A 14,639-nucleotide genomic window follows, 5' to 3' on the forward strand; every position below is an offset into this window, starting at 1 on the left:
ACCTGCGTAACGTACTGTAACAGAGCCCTAAAACGAACAGCGAAGCCCGAAGGACGGTAAACTAGTGGCCTTCTTGTGTTCGCAAATGTTCCACTCATCGCATTTTAGCGTGTTTTACCCGTCAGCTTCTCAATTTAAGTAATGTAGGAGAGATCGCACCGTATATTGGTACAAGACAAAACCGTGCTGGTGTTTTCGTCAGGCGGCAGTCTTACTTTACGTGAAAGCTGAAATTATGTCTGTTTTACGAGAAACGATATCTCCACCCACCCCCTAGCCCCTATTTGATCCCTTTTCCTCGGATCTTTAGAAAATTGGGAGACACTCCGGGGGCCTATTGTTACAAACAGACAAAAATGCAGCCTCACCTGAGAACGAGGCCAGTGCGTCAGCTGGGTGTCTCGTGACTTCTACTTGGGCAGTTGAACAACTCAGCAAACCGCACCATGGCATCTTACGTCACATCATCAGTATGGTCAGCTAGCCTCACTTTGTTGTTTTTCTGCATTTATGTCGGTGCCGACACTCCAGCTAATTGTACCTACGAAGAGATAAGCGGATCATGGCTTTTTTCGATCGGAGAGGGAGGCCATGACAACACCATCGACTGCTCCTCGTTCAAACCTGTCTCTGAGCTTCAAGTGACTTTGTTGTTTCCTGATGTCGCAGTCGATTCGGAAGGAAATGTCGGCTTTTGGACACTGATCTACAATCAAGGCTTTGAAGTGAAAATAAACGGAGTGGTATATTTCGCATTTTCAGCTTACGAGAAGAGTGGAGAAAAAGTGATCAGTCTGTGTGACAAAACCCTAAACGGTTGGAGTCATCCCGCGAAGGGTTATCATGCCGAAAATTGGGCTTGTTACAGCGGTAAGATAAATATGCATCGGATTTTTTTGAGGCAATTATGATTGTTATTAAAGGGAATACGAATATGGATCCCATGCCTTTGATTTGATTAGGGACTATAAAATTTCAATAGCATCGAAAATGAATTAAGATCTACTCGAAAACGAAAGGGAGGACTCGAATTCGGGCGACCCTAAAAGCCGGCAGAATGGACTGCTGGAATGCCGGAATGATGGAATATAACCCCAAATCCTAAAACCCAAAACGGATGTCAGGACATATTGCACGAAGTGTGACAGACATTCCAGCACTTGGCTCATTCATCCCCAAGACAATAATGCACATGACTAAAACTAAGTGCAGATTTTTTTTTTCCTTTACTGAGTGTTATGAATAATTCTGAACATTATACATGAAAGGTAGCTGTGTTGTAAACCTGTTTGGTTGGTTGGTTGACAGTGCAAAATGTGTCAATCAATTCAGAGCTTCAACATCTTCACCCCACCCCCCCCCCCCCCCCGTAACCTCCTGGTCATTTGAACTTTGGAAGATTGGTTAGTTCAAATTCTGCCCCCCCCTTCCTCCAGGAACAATGTATTCAAATGCAACACTCAAGAACAATTTTAAAACTCTAAATTCTAAACCATTTGCTCATGAGGGCAGACTTTTAACCTTTAAAACTCTACCATATTTAAAATTGTATAAGTTGTAATTCTCCACTCTAACCAGGCAAGGTTCAAATCCTCACTGTTGGGGTATAAATGAAATTATGTAGGGAAAATTTATGTACTGATTGCTCCTTGGAATCAAAGAGGAGGTTCAAGACAAGGGTTGCATTTCCCACAGTTGGGATTTTCTTGATTTACTGCAAAGGGGTTGTTAGGTGCAACTCATAACAGACTCATAGAGTATGGTAAAAAATAGTATCTTTATTGCACGATTTTCTCAGGGCAGTGAGGGTCAGATGATGAATGTTATTGTTATTTTTAATTTCCATCATAGGTAAAAAAGTTTTACGGAAGGTTCCACCTAAACTGCAAGACTTGAGACCACTTTTAAGGGACAATAGGAAGTTTGTTCCCAATCAGGAATTTGTTGACCAAATAAACAATGCTCAGAGCTCTTGGAAAGCTGTGGTATATGAGCATTACAGTGGGATGACTGTGGCACAGTTGATTGCTCATGCAGGTGGACCAAATAGACTCAATTTTCCTAAACCAAGGTATGAAAGTTCTTTTAATTTTGTTTTTGTTCATTATTTTCTGTGAATCTGGCCTCTTCAAATTAGCCTTTTTTACTGTGCTTGCTCTGTTATTTAGACATTACCTGTAATCCTCTTTCCTGAAATGTATTTCGGTTAAAAGTCATTGAAGAATGCAGGCTATGGTTCATTGTACCAGGATCTTGGTTAACTTTTCAAACCTGAAAATCTCACAAACTGTCTTTTCCCATTAATGAACACCTCATCACAGGAGGGTTAAAAGATTGTGTCTTTTTTATCGTGGATTAGTCAAATTGAAATTTCTATGTTGAACCAAAGAAAGTGTACATGTAGCTTAGCATTTTTAAAACAGACATATACCATTGTTAAATACAGAATTTATTTGACGGGTATGCAGACTTGGATTTACTTTGAAATGGCTATGAACTGAGGCCTCCAGCTCTCTTCAATATGATCTTGACAGCATATTTCAGTGTCTAAAAAATTGTTGATTAATTAAAATTTGACACAGAATGCTTGCCAAATAAAATTATTGCAAGGAACTTCTTTTATAATTAAGGAATTGGACATGAATGTCCTTAGTCTTTTTAAGGACATTAAGGTCACAGTGCATGATGGGATTGTTAGGTTTAGCACTGTCAAATACACAACTACTCCCCCTTATTGTAATCAGTTTTGTTTGTTTGTTTTTTTTTTTAATGAATTGAGTGGATACACTGTACATGGTATACTGTGTCTTTCAGCCAACCAACAGAAGCAGATCTGTTAAAAGCTAAGGTGCTCCCAGATGAGTTTGATTGGAGAGATGTTGATGGGAAAAACTATGTTAGTCCAATCAGAAATCAAGGTGCTTGTGGCAGCTGCTATGCTTTTGCAACCATGGCTATGTTTGAGGCTCGGGTTCGAGTCATGTCAAATGCAACTAAAACACCAGTGTTCTCACCTCAAGACATTGTAAGCTGTTCTGAATATGCACAAGGTTGTGAAGGAGGTATGTTAACAATACTTTGCGCAGTTTATAAGTGATGAGTATTGGAGAGCAGCAATGTACAGAAGAAAATGTGTGAGGAATTTAAAAAGAGGGGCTTGGATTGCAGATTGGAATGAGCTGAAGAATACCTAATAAATGATATAAAGAGTGTGGGTTGGAATAGGGTTGATGGGGAAATTATGCTCGAGAAACCACATAATCTTTATCGTTAATGTTGTGTTAAATTTGTAGTAAAAATTGTAAAAAAAAATTGTAAAAATTGTAGTAAATTTACCATGACTACTTACCTAAGTTTGAGAGGTACACAACCTTTGAAAATTTGCCCAGACATTTTACTTGGAATGCCCCCTGTTGGTAGCCTGTTGTCACGCTCTGGCGATGTTGCTGTCTTGGTGTTAGTTGACATGGAGGAAACTGACCTTTTCTTTCTAGGTTTCCCTTATCTTATTAGCAAATATGCTCAAGACTTTGGATTGGTGGATGAAGAATGCTTCCCATACGAAGGCAAGGACTCGCCTTGTAATGAGAAGAAGTGCTCAAGGCAGTTTGGGACTGGATACCACTATATTGGTGGGTTCTATGGAGCATGTAATGAAGAGCTAATGAGGATTGAATTGGTGAAGAATGGTCCCATAAGTGTTGCCTTTGAGGTCTATAGTGACTTTTTTAATTATAAAGGTGGAATATACCATCATACAGGTGAGATTTTATGACAACTTTGTCACTTTTAAACCATTACTTGTTTACTTATAATTAGCCATATGTTCCATTTGGGTTTCTAGTTGAACTAATCTCATTAAAGATTAATACAATTTGGTTTGGTTTTGATTGCTACAGTTAGCTGCAAGAGTGTCCCAGGTCATTACCCTTAAATTCTGAAGTCTGATTCTTTGTGATTTTCCATACTTGGCCATATATTTCCCTGTTGATAAGTAAGATAACCTAATTTCAACTATTCCCTAAGGTAAGTTATGTTGGTTTGTTGTTTTAATATCATACAGGTCTGACAGACAAATTTAATCCCTTTGAGATAACTAATCATGCTGTATTGGCTGTGGGATATGGAGCCGATAAAAAGACTGGTGAGAAGTTCTGGATCGTGAAAAACAGCTGGGGAAAGGACTGGGGCGAGAGTGGCTACTTTCGTATCCGACGAGGAACCGACGAATGTTCGATTGAAAGCATCGCTGTCGCGGCTCAGCCGATAATGGAATGAGGCTCACTTATTTCAATAGTCAAAGTTTTATATAATCCGTTGTAATATTGTTAACAATGTAGTAAATTAAAAGCCAAATTTTTCTTAACGTCAACGAGTTTCCAAACAAATCCAGGTAGGATCTGCTAATTCTAAAAATTGCAGTAATGTTTTAGAAATGATTTAAATAGAAAATCCGGTTCACGTAATTAATTCTGATTAAGTCAGAATAAATTTTTAATCCTAACATACGACTCACCTCAGTGAGTGTTTCTGTTTTAACCTATTGACGTACAGTGCGCCCGTAAGCGCCTATGTGGACCCACACCCTTTCTACGCCTTGTGACGTCAACGCTTTTAACCCTGGAGCACGACTTTGAGCACGTACTTGAACAGGTTGAAAATATCTTACAAACGATACCAGAATGAGCGCAATTGAGTGAAGGAGATTGGAGAAATAGCCAAAAAACCATGTCACTTTGACCTGAAAATCTGCACGAAAATCTTGTTCTACGTTTTTGAGCATGTGTTTGAAAATAATGAGTAGTTTCCTAAAAAGTCTCTACACCAAAATGAAGCCCACTAAACTTCCAGCAAGTGAGGAGAAACTTCAGGCAAGGAAAGGGGAAAAAAAGGGCAGGAGAAAGAGAGAAAAGTAGAAGTCGTAAGTGGGGCAAATTTTCCTTTCTGCGCCTGCCCGAGATTTTCATGCCGCCATTTTGCATTTGGATCGAAAGGCCGTCGAGTGTACAAGCTGTCAATGGGTTTGTGGCAAGTTTGAACTTTTAAAATCACAACAGTGACCCGAAATCTTCTCGACTAGCTTCAAAACACAGTTTTTCACAAAAGCTGCAGCTATTAATGGGTTCATGCGCAATGTACGGTAGCGTTTTGTATCTAACAGGGGGTGCTGACGGGGGTGAGGTATTGGTACGATTTAGTATGATTATAACTTAACTTAAAAAAAACTTCTCGATGGAAGTTTGTAGAGCTTGTTGAAATACAATTCGCTTTTTTTGTTCCATCTCCACCGAAAAATCAAACATGACTCAAAACCGTTGTCAACATCGGATTTCTAAGTCCATAATAAAACTTCACGGTTATTAACATAGGACCACAATTAGTGACTCAACATCGATCTTTACCTACATCTACATCTACTTTTATTGATCAACACCTTTCGACAACTGATAGAGTTACATTTCAGTTGAAGAGCTGAAGGTTTTTAGAAAGGTAGCTTCGATGAAATCGCATTCCGAGCCTCTGGAGTGGGGCAGGGAAATAGAAGGTGTGAAGGTTGCATTTGTATTACTACCCTTTCGTTAGTTTGCGAGCTTTCACGGTTAACATCAAACTCTAAACTGTTACACTTGCTGGTCCGCTGCACCAAGTTAGACACACCTCATTTGAAGGTGCCGTTTATTACAAAAAATCAAGCTCGTTCTATCGCAAGTGGAAATTCCAGTGGTTAGTTTTGCTTTCTTTCGCAGTTATTGGCTTGACGAATGTGGTTATCATAATGAAGGAAACGCGATCTCCAAAATCCTATTCATGAGCAAGAGAAATGGTAATGAAATTCCGACGGAACCCTATATAAAGTTGGTGCCATCGGTGATAAAGTAATCGGGACATTTAACTGGAGCTGCCAATGTAGACCAAATTATCCCTCCCCCCACTAACCCATTCGATTTCAGCTACCCCTCCCCTCCTTCTGAGCTCTTCTTATTATTCCAGTCGACTTTGGGTATTTTTGATCAGTTTACCGGTACTTTATATTGTTATTTCTTAAGAAAACGATTAAACGCGAAACAGGAAAAAACTGTGCGATCCAACTTTATCTTGTAAGTACTTAGAGTTCTTAAGCTCTTCTGAAAATACCACCATGAAAAACGACAATTATCCAGCTGTTTAAAGAGAGAAAGATAGTCATTACGATTTGAATTTAAATTAACTTACATCATTGTCATCTACCTCCAAAACCCGTTTATTTCTAAAGGGCATGAACATCATGTTGCTCAACAAGGCTGGAATATATTTTGAGAGTGAGAAAATGGATTCGTATGGATAAATAATTTATATAATATATTTGGGTCAGAAACAAATTGAATCACCAGAAAGTTGTGACCAACTTTGAACTAGGTTATTGTAACAAAGCAAACACAAGCACGCAGCGAGACTGATGAAACGAAGAAGTACTTTTTTTTACTCAATATTAAGGGAACATGAAAACGCTCTTTTAAATGTAGAACCATATGTATACTACCGATAACAATTCAAAACTTTCTTCTTTCTTTTTTCATATTTCAGTGTCAATATACATAAATTGCAAGACTTGACAGTGTTTTGTTTTTATAAAGGACTTAATTAAAACTAACCCACCGGAGGCCGAAAGACCGATAAGTTTTTTCAGTCTCACTTTGTTGTATGTGTTATTAGTCCAATGTCCTCTTTGATGATTGGCAATAAGGTCTTGTATGGAGCAAAATTGAAATAGTTAATTTCTTGACATCCAATTTTGCAAGTTTAGTTTAATATTCATAAGAAAATGTCAAAAATCTCATTATAGTTGTTTTTTTTTTTAGCTCTTACAATTGTCATGAAAGCAGGTGTTTTTTAGTTTGTATATTTAATTTTCGATGATAACTTTAGGATTCACTCCAACATGAAAGAGAACAGCAATGTTGTCAACGTATCCAAAGTGCTGTGGTGTTTTGGAATACCAACCAACCTCTCAGTGGATGACCCGACGAATTTGATCATCCTAACGATTTTAAACACCTTGACTTCCGTCACTGCTTTACTGGGTAATTTCCTAGTCCTTGTAACACTTTGGCGTACTCCAAGTTTACGTTCGCCAACAAACATTTTGATGTTCGGTCTCGCTTTGTCTGATCTGTTCATTGGGTTTGTCTCTGGGCCAATACGTGTCGGATTCGGTATTATGCGCTTAATTAACTCGGTCCACCTTAAATCGTGTGCGCTGATGAACACAATGATTTTATTCGTTACCTATTCAACACCAATTGCTCTCTGTACTGTAACAGCAATGAGCATCGATCGTTACATGGCATTATATTTGCATCTCCGGTATAAACAAGTTGTAACAAAGAAAAAAACGACACGCCTCCTCGTATTCGTGTGGTTTTTCAGTGGCATATATCCACTGATAACAAGTCTGGATAGAAAAGCTTTGACCAGCTCATTACTTGCATCCACGATAGCAATTTGCCTTCTCGTAGTTTCTTTTACTTGGATAAAAGTCTACCAAGTTGTGCGACGCCACCAAGCTCAGATTCAGGATCAGATGAATGCGCAGGCACAACAGTTCAACATGGCCAAGTTCAAGAAATCTGCCGTGAACGTTTTGTTTATCTTACTCCTTCATCTTGGCTGTTACCTTCCTCTCCTCGTTACTAAACTCGCTCTGGCTGTTAGAGTGAATCTTCTAAACGTTCTCATACTTAATTTCAGTTATGTTCTGGTTTTTCTAAATTCATCGTTGAATCCATTGGTTTACTGCTGGCGTCAACGTGATCTTCGCACTGCAGTTAAAGAAACTCTCAAGAAGTTTTGTTGTAGTAAAACCTAGATGCAAAGATCTCGCCAGCAAATAGCAACTTTAACCGCAGTTTCGCTGCTCTTAAATAACAAATCTCTTATAGGTACACCTAGAATTTATTGCTTGTGATTTTTCAAATTAAAATTATGAGTTCAAGAAGTCAATTTTCATGAAAATCGAATTGTATTACCCATTTGTCGTACTTAGCTTTGGAGTAACTTGGAAAAAAAAAAAACAAAAAAAAAAACATGTCGAGCAAGGAATACCTCGCAGGAGTAAGTGACAGCTGTGGGTTCTAACACTTGAGTTGATCACTTTAGTTTGATTATAGTGGGAAAATCAGAAGTAGATCAGTTCAGCGGTTAAAAAATATTTGCAAAACGCAGAATTAATGAAGTTCTTGCGCATTATCAATTGAAAAGGGATGGTCAATTTAGGAGGTAGAGTAAACATAACTGACTGTAATAGAGGCCACAGATAATTGCAAGCGGGTTCGGACTGTGTCCTACACAAATCAAACAGCATGCGAGATTTCGATAAAGATTAAAGACAATACATATTGATTTTCCCTTAACTTTCACAAGTTTTAATTAAAAGACAGTTTGATCAAGCTATTGACGAAACATGTAAACTTTGCGTATTCAGTTTTTATCAATTAACAAACAAACAAAATAAATTAGTTTTCCACAGAAGCAAGCTTAACCGACTTCTCAATGAAAAAAAAACACTGGCTTGTTCTAAGTTTACCTTCTTGCTAAGAGTGCAGTGAGCGTGGCATTATGGGCCGTTTTGAACTCCAATATAGGAATACCCATACCCATCGTGTCGTTTTCTAACCATCAAGCATTACGTACCTTGTTCCTTGTTCCTCATCCAAACACTACATAAAGTGCATCCAGAAGTAGCAGCAAAATTCACCTCGATTTGTCTGGAGGGCGCTGAGAAGAAAGGCGCTATGAGTTGACCTCCTACAGGGCTGGGTTAATCAGAGCACTTTTAGATTGTTGAAAAAAGCAACAAAAACTAATCATAATGAAGGTATGAGAATAATAAACTGAAACTTTAACAGCCATCAAATATTTTATTTCAAATTACAGAACCGTTATTCTTACTAAGTGATGTCTGATTTCCTGAAGTATCATTCACAGAACTTTGAGATTTCAATGCCTCAGGACGATTACACATTAGAAATACTTTTTAAGTTTTACTCTGCAGTTTACATCACATTATTTGTACATGAAAAATGTTAACTTTTTGTACCTTACATTTCTTGTAAAAATAATATCATTTGGAAGTTAGGGAAGTTCGTTCGCTTATTTATAAAAAAAGAAAAGCGATCACTGACTGTGTTTAAGAACATGCAACTGATCACACTTTAAAAGTGCAACTCATTCCATTATCGGCTGAGCCGAGACGGCGATGCTTTCAATCGAACACTCGTCGGTTCCTCGTCGGATACGGAAGAAGCCACTCTCGCCCCAGCTCTCTCCCCAGCTGTTTTTCACAATCCAGAACTTCTCACCAGTCTCTTTATCAGCTCCATATCCAACGATTGCCACCACGTGATTGGTTATCTCAAAAGGGTTGAATTTGTCCGTCAGACCTGTGTGATAAAGAAGGCAGTGAGACAAAACACAAGATCAGTTGGTTAAGAGGAACACTGAGTATAAAGTACTGGAATTACTGCAACTTGTATGCATTGCTTTTTGTTGGGGATAAACCTGTTTGAGCGTTTGCCGCTGCAGTCAGGAACTGACTGCAATGATAGTGATGACAATGATGTTTCTGATGACGACGATGTCTAAACTAAACCATAAAAAAGCATAATTGAATCAAACCAATAAAGTTAAAAACAAAACAAAACAAAAAAAAGAACCAAGAAACTTAGAGCCACAAGCAGTTGTGCTGTGTTAATACCACTTCTGTTCATTAGCAATGATGTAGTCACCTAGTGATTTGAAAGCTTGTAACTTTTTTGTAAAAGCTCAAATAAAAGAGTTAATTTACCAGATACCAGTGAATAAATAAGCTTTATGTTTGCCAAGTCTTGACATTTCCTTTTCACTATATTTAATACCTCTCACTAATTTCTACAAGTGTTTCAATTTATTCTTAAATTTTGCATGACACAGTTGTTTCAGGTGTTTTTCTCTGACATACAGGAAGTCAAACGGCATGAGCAAGATTAACCCGTTTGCAGTATTTGCCCTTCTTTAGACCCCTGTGTTTTCCTAGCAGAGGCCATTGATTTTTCCTCTCTCCCAGCCTTCTAAATGGATAGCAGCAGAGTCAGGGAAACATGGCAAATTATTGGCAGGTTACCTATGATGGACTAACTTCTTGCCTAAATGAGTGGTGTTTGTAACACTCCTAAGGTGCTCCATGTAACAAAGAACGAAATGAAATATACTTGACAAATGGAAAGATACTTCACCAGTATGATGGTATATTCCTCCTTTATAAAACCTGAAGTCATCGTAGACCTCAAAAGAGACAGCTATAGGGCCATTCTTCACCAATTCAATCTTCATCAGCTCCTCATTACATGCTCCATAAAACCCACCAATATAGTGGTACCCAGTCCCAAACTGCCTTGTGCACTTCTTTTCCATACATTGCAATTCCTTGCCTTCATAGGGGAAGCACTCTTCATCCACCAAACCAAAGTCTTTAGCATACTTGCTAATGAGATATGGGAAACCTTCAAAAAGAACAACAACAACAAAAAAACCTCAAAACTGAAATAAATTGAATTGGAGTCAATTTTAATTAATCAATAGCAAATCCACAGAGGGTTTACATCCTCTTTTTCTTGGGTGCAAAATTGGATGGAAATTTAGATATTTATTTATTGTTGGGTGGAATATCTGACAACCCTGACAAAAAAAAAGGAAAAATTTAAAACCTTCCAGCAAGGATGAGCAACAATTATTATAAGAAATACAACCCACTGCAGTGACAGTAAGGTCTGAAACAAACCAGGGATACAGCAAAAGGATGGCTGCTTCCCAAAGCACATTTAGTGAAAAGAATTCAACCCTTTACACCCTAACATCAGTATACATAGTCTCCATACTGTTCTTCACACATTTCCTTTGGTACTGATGGGGAGAAATTTGCTAAAAAATCAAAGCCTCATAGATTAGGGGTCATTCTCATGATCTTAATGAATGATTAAGCAGGATTACTGTTAAGAGAATGTATGGCCACTCTTAAGGTTTAAAGGATCAAGCCATGAAGAAACCACTAGATGAAACCAGAGTTTTGGTTCTGTTTTCAACATAAACATAATGATTCCATCTGTTTTCAGAGGATGTGAGATACAATTTTCTCCCCTCCACACATTGGATTTCCAGTCCCGAGTCCTCCTTTCTCCATTCAGCTCTTTACTTTAAACCATATGAAGCATACATCCAATCCTCACCCCCACCCCACTGTCATCAAATTCCAATACTTTCTAGTCCCAAGCCCCTCTCCCTTGCTGTTATTCCTTTCTCATCCAATCCTGCACATATCTCCTCCACTCATCAAGGAATTGCCTCTGCCCATTCCATGATGCTTAAAACTGAAACTCATACCCCACTACTTCCACATCCCCTTTAAATTAGACTTCCCTTTCCTTATCCCTGCCTCCAGATGCCTGTTCCTTACCCATCTCAGGCTCAATTCCCAGGATGCAAACTTGAGTTCTCCTTGAAACTCTCCCTCAGTTTACACCATGAATTGTCTGCTTTAGCATCTGTTTTCTTTTTTTCACTTACTGCTAAATTAATGTAATGGTACAAAGCATGAAAAGATATTTAATACCTACCCCCTTCACAACCTTGTGAATATTCAGAACAGCTTACAATATCTTGAGTAGAGAACACTGGTGTTCTACTTCCATTTGACATGATACGCACACGAGCCTCAAACATGGCCATGGTACCAAACGCATAGCAGCTGCCACAATTACCCTGATTTCTGATTGGACTGACATAGTTTTTCCCATCAACATTCCTCCAATCAAACTCCTCTGGGAGTAACTTAGCTTTTAATAGATCTGCTTCTTTCACTTGGCTGTAAAGATACATTCACCCAATTAAAGAGGAAGCAACTAGTGTAACAATGTATGGTATTATTGGCAACCGCTGACAAGTCGGCGGGCTTGGAATACGTAGTTTGTATGTTCCACACGTTGGCGGATGTTAAAGGATCGTTATATTCAATCTTGTTCAATCCTGAGCTCTCAGGATCTTTACAACTGGCACTATACATTTATTGCCAGGTAACTCTTCTCTTTTTTTTTTTGTCTACTTTGGGCACTACCTTTCAAAATAGTAAAAGAGGGAGTACATTTCATATGGACAAAATTACTGTCCCTTTTCTAAAATGATTATTCTAACCCATTTAAAACCCTCTTTGGCTTTTCCCGTATCTCCTGAAGTTTTCATTTGTTCTGATTTTCAGTTTATTTTATGCCCTTAAAGTCCCTTAACCCTCCAATCCCCTAAGAACAATAAGGATCCAATTTCTCCTAACAGTATCATGCTGAATCAAACATTACAGGTAATGAGAAAAACGGAAATGATTGCAGACTTAAGAAGCTCTTGTCTGTTTCACAAATTCTCCTTGCTAATGTGACAGGAAATGTGTAGAGAACAGTATAGATAATTGGCCTTAAATAAAAAATCAAAAACATCCCTTAAAGTTTCATGATTGCTCCCTGAATAATTGTCAAAGAAAATACCACGAAAGGCAGAAAGTAACGTAGGTGACTGTTACCTTGGTTTAGGGAAATGCAGCTTCTTTGGCCATCCACCACGAGCAATTAACTGTGCTACAGTCATCCTACTGTATTCCTCATACACCACAGCTTTCCAAGAATTTTGAGCACTGTTTACTTGGTCAATAAACTTCTGGTTAGGGATAAACATCTGACTTACAGCATTTTGCTGCTGAGGTTTGAGGTATTCCGTTTTGGGTGGAACCTTCCCTAAAGTTTTTTTCCCTATTGTGCGAGAAAAAGAAAACAAATGAATTGAAGAAAGTGCTATCTTTTTCTCATGACCACGGGTCAAAGAATTCTGCCATTTTCTTCTATTTTTTTTTTTCTATCTGAATCCCTTCTTCACTAGCCTGAGTGTCAGGCCTTCCTCCCAGAAACGCGTGATACTCAGGCTACTTCTTCAGAGAAAAAAAGCATCAAAATTAAAAAATTCACGAACAGAGACCGGGCAACGAATTGGGAGACTCGAAAACCGAATAGGGCCGAAAAGGATATCAAATCAGAAAAACTGCGGGGTTTTTTTCGGAAACCGGAAACAAATGCTGAAAAAAAAGGAAAAACCACAAACTGATACTGACACCAAATTAAAAAACACAAGCGAAAAAGCGATCCAAAAAATTGAACGAACAACCTCAAAAGCCCCTTGTTTGATAGTTTTCACAGTTACGCATCGAAAAAAGAAATTCTGTGTATAAGGTTCAGAAATTGCAGTGTTATAGGAGATAGGTAAAGGAAGCACTTCTCTATAAGTGTAAAAATAAATAGTGTAAAACATCTGGAAACTTACTTTAGCTATCTAGCCCACTGATTATCTAAACTAAACCAACAAAACAAAATGTACAACATGTACAAAAACACTTTTTCTGATACATAATTTCATAAAAAGACTACAAATCAGCAGAGAGGTCTATATTTTTCGACGAATGCGATCATAGCTGTAAGTCACGCAACCATCATAACTCTGAACTTGAAACTGCGCTGATTTCCAAACCAAGCACGCTATTGAGCTGAAAATTTTGAAAATTGATACGAATTTGGACCCTCTTATGCCTGATGAGCTGATGAGCATGAAAATTTTCGTGGCCCTACATTTTTGAATTTTCGAATTTGAAGATGTCACAATAATCATGAATTGGGAGGGGGTGATAAGGAAAGTCTCCCTTCCGTCACTTCTCCACTGTGCGTGAGGATATCAACCTCAATCTCATCATACTTTGATTAAAAGACACTGGTAGCAACGTGAGGCAGCACTGTTGATACCGAGGCTCACTCTCTATACAGGTATGTTTCCTAAAAACATCTTACCGCTGTAACAAGACCAATTTCCGGCGTGATAACCCTTCGCGGGATGACTCCATCCGTTGGAGGTTTTGTCGCAAAAACTGGTCACTTTTTCTCCACTCTTCTCGTAAGCTGAAAATGCGAAATATGCCACTCCGTTTATATTCACTTCAAAGCCTTGATTGTAGATCAATGTCCAAAAGCCGACATTTCCTTCCGAATCGACTGCGACATCAGGAAACAACAAAGTCACTTGGAGCTCAGAGACAGGTTTGAACGAGGAGCAGTCGATGGTGTTGTCATGGCCTCCCTCTCCGATCGAAAAAAGCCATGATCCGCTTATCTCTTCGTAGGTACAATTAGCTGGAGTGTCGGCATTGACATAAATGTAGAAAGAGAACAAAACGAGATTAGCTATCACCGCGATCTGAGTTGCCATGATTTGAGAGCAGATATGAAGATCCAGGTTCTAGTCACGCGATATTGGCTCGTTCCAGGGATAGGCGAGCTCCCGGTCAGCATTGAGTCGCTTCACCAGAATTGCTTGGCTGGGGGAGGGGGGGGGGGGGTTAAGGAGGACCTGGGTTAATCGCCGCGGGCCTCTTCGACCCCCTAGTGAGCCCCCTTCCTCTTTCAGAAGCCCTTCTCCTCCCCCACCCCCCCTCCCTACACCATACTCACCCATACTAAAAAAAGAGGTAGTATCTCTTTCAATAAGAGGACTCCAAACTATTAGCGGTATTCTGGCAAGATAGGCGACAGATAAGAGGAATG

The 14,639-nt window shown here is 38.9% G+C and overlaps 3 protein-coding genes across 3 annotated transcripts; 2 read left to right on the top strand and 1 right to left on the bottom strand.

The window, feature by feature from the left end:
• Window positions 1-397: 397 nt before the first annotated feature.
• On the top strand, window positions 398-4,372 carry LOC111344752 (dipeptidyl peptidase 1). The gene is made up of 5 exons (XM_022952002.2): window positions 398-870; window positions 1,852-2,071; window positions 2,815-3,062; window positions 3,495-3,761; window positions 4,064-4,372. The coding sequence occupies exons 1-5, from the start codon at window positions 447-449 to the stop codon at window positions 4,276-4,278; spliced, it is 1,374 nt and encodes a 457-aa protein (XP_022807737.2). The 5' UTR covers window positions 398-446; the 3' UTR covers window positions 4,279-4,372.
• Window positions 4,373-4,655: 283 nt separating this feature from the next.
• On the top strand, window positions 4,656-9,855 carry LOC148743384 (adenosine receptor A3-like). The gene has a single exon (XM_088726186.1). It carries the CDS (start codon window positions 6,920-6,922, stop codon window positions 7,844-7,846), a length of 927 nt encoding a protein of 308 aa, XP_088582312.1. The 5' UTR covers window positions 4,656-6,919; the 3' UTR covers window positions 7,847-9,855.
• LOC111344749 (dipeptidyl peptidase 1) lies at window positions 8,878-14,334 on the bottom strand. The gene is made up of 5 exons (XM_022952001.2): window positions 13,890-14,334; window positions 12,581-12,806; window positions 11,628-11,875; window positions 10,251-10,517; window positions 8,878-9,419 (listed from the first exon to the last, which is right to left on the bottom strand). Exons 1-5 carry the CDS (start codon window positions 14,302-14,304, stop codon window positions 9,205-9,207), a joined length of 1,371 nt encoding a protein of 456 aa, XP_022807736.1. The 5' UTR covers window positions 14,305-14,334; the 3' UTR covers window positions 8,878-9,204.
• Between the last annotated feature and the right edge of the window lie 305 nt (window positions 14,335-14,639).

Source organism: Stylophora pistillata, chromosome 1 (assembly GCF_964205215.1).
Source record: "Stylophora pistillata chromosome 1, jaStyPist1.2, whole genome shotgun sequence".
NCBI lineage: Eukaryota > Metazoa > Cnidaria > Anthozoa > Scleractinia > Pocilloporidae > Stylophora > Stylophora pistillata.

What these genes read in the sequence shown, in the direction of transcription:
- LOC148743384 (XM_088726186.1), top strand. Translation starts at nt 6,920, where the DNA reads ATGAAAGAGAACAGCAATGTTGTCAACGTATCCAAAGTGCTGTGGTGT.
- LOC111344749 (XM_022952001.2), bottom strand. Translation starts at nt 14,304, where the DNA reads ATGGCAACTCAGATCGCGGTGATAGCTAATCTCGTTTTGTTCTCTTTC. An exon ending in CTGCATTTCCCTAAACCAAG is followed by an intron (nt 11,876 to 12,580) that starts GTAACAGTCACC and finishes GTATCTTTACAG; the next exon opens with CCAAGTGAAAGAAGCAGATC. An exon ending in TTCACAAGGTTGTGAAGGGG is followed by an intron (nt 10,518 to 11,627) that starts GTAGGTATTAAA and finishes TTCTTTTTGAAG; the next exon opens with GTTTCCCATATCTCATTAGC.
- LOC111344752 (XM_022952002.2), top strand. Translation starts at nt 447, where the DNA reads ATGGCATCTTACGTCACATCATCAGTATGGTCAGCTAGCCTCACTTTG. An exon ending in TGCACAAGGTTGTGAAGGAG is followed by an intron (nt 3,063 to 3,494) that starts GTATGTTAACAA and finishes TTTTCTTTCTAG; the next exon opens with GTTTCCCTTATCTTATTAGC. An exon ending in TGGAATATACCATCATACAG is followed by an intron (nt 3,762 to 4,063) that starts GTGAGATTTTAT and finishes AATATCATACAG; the next exon opens with GTCTGACAGACAAATTTAAT.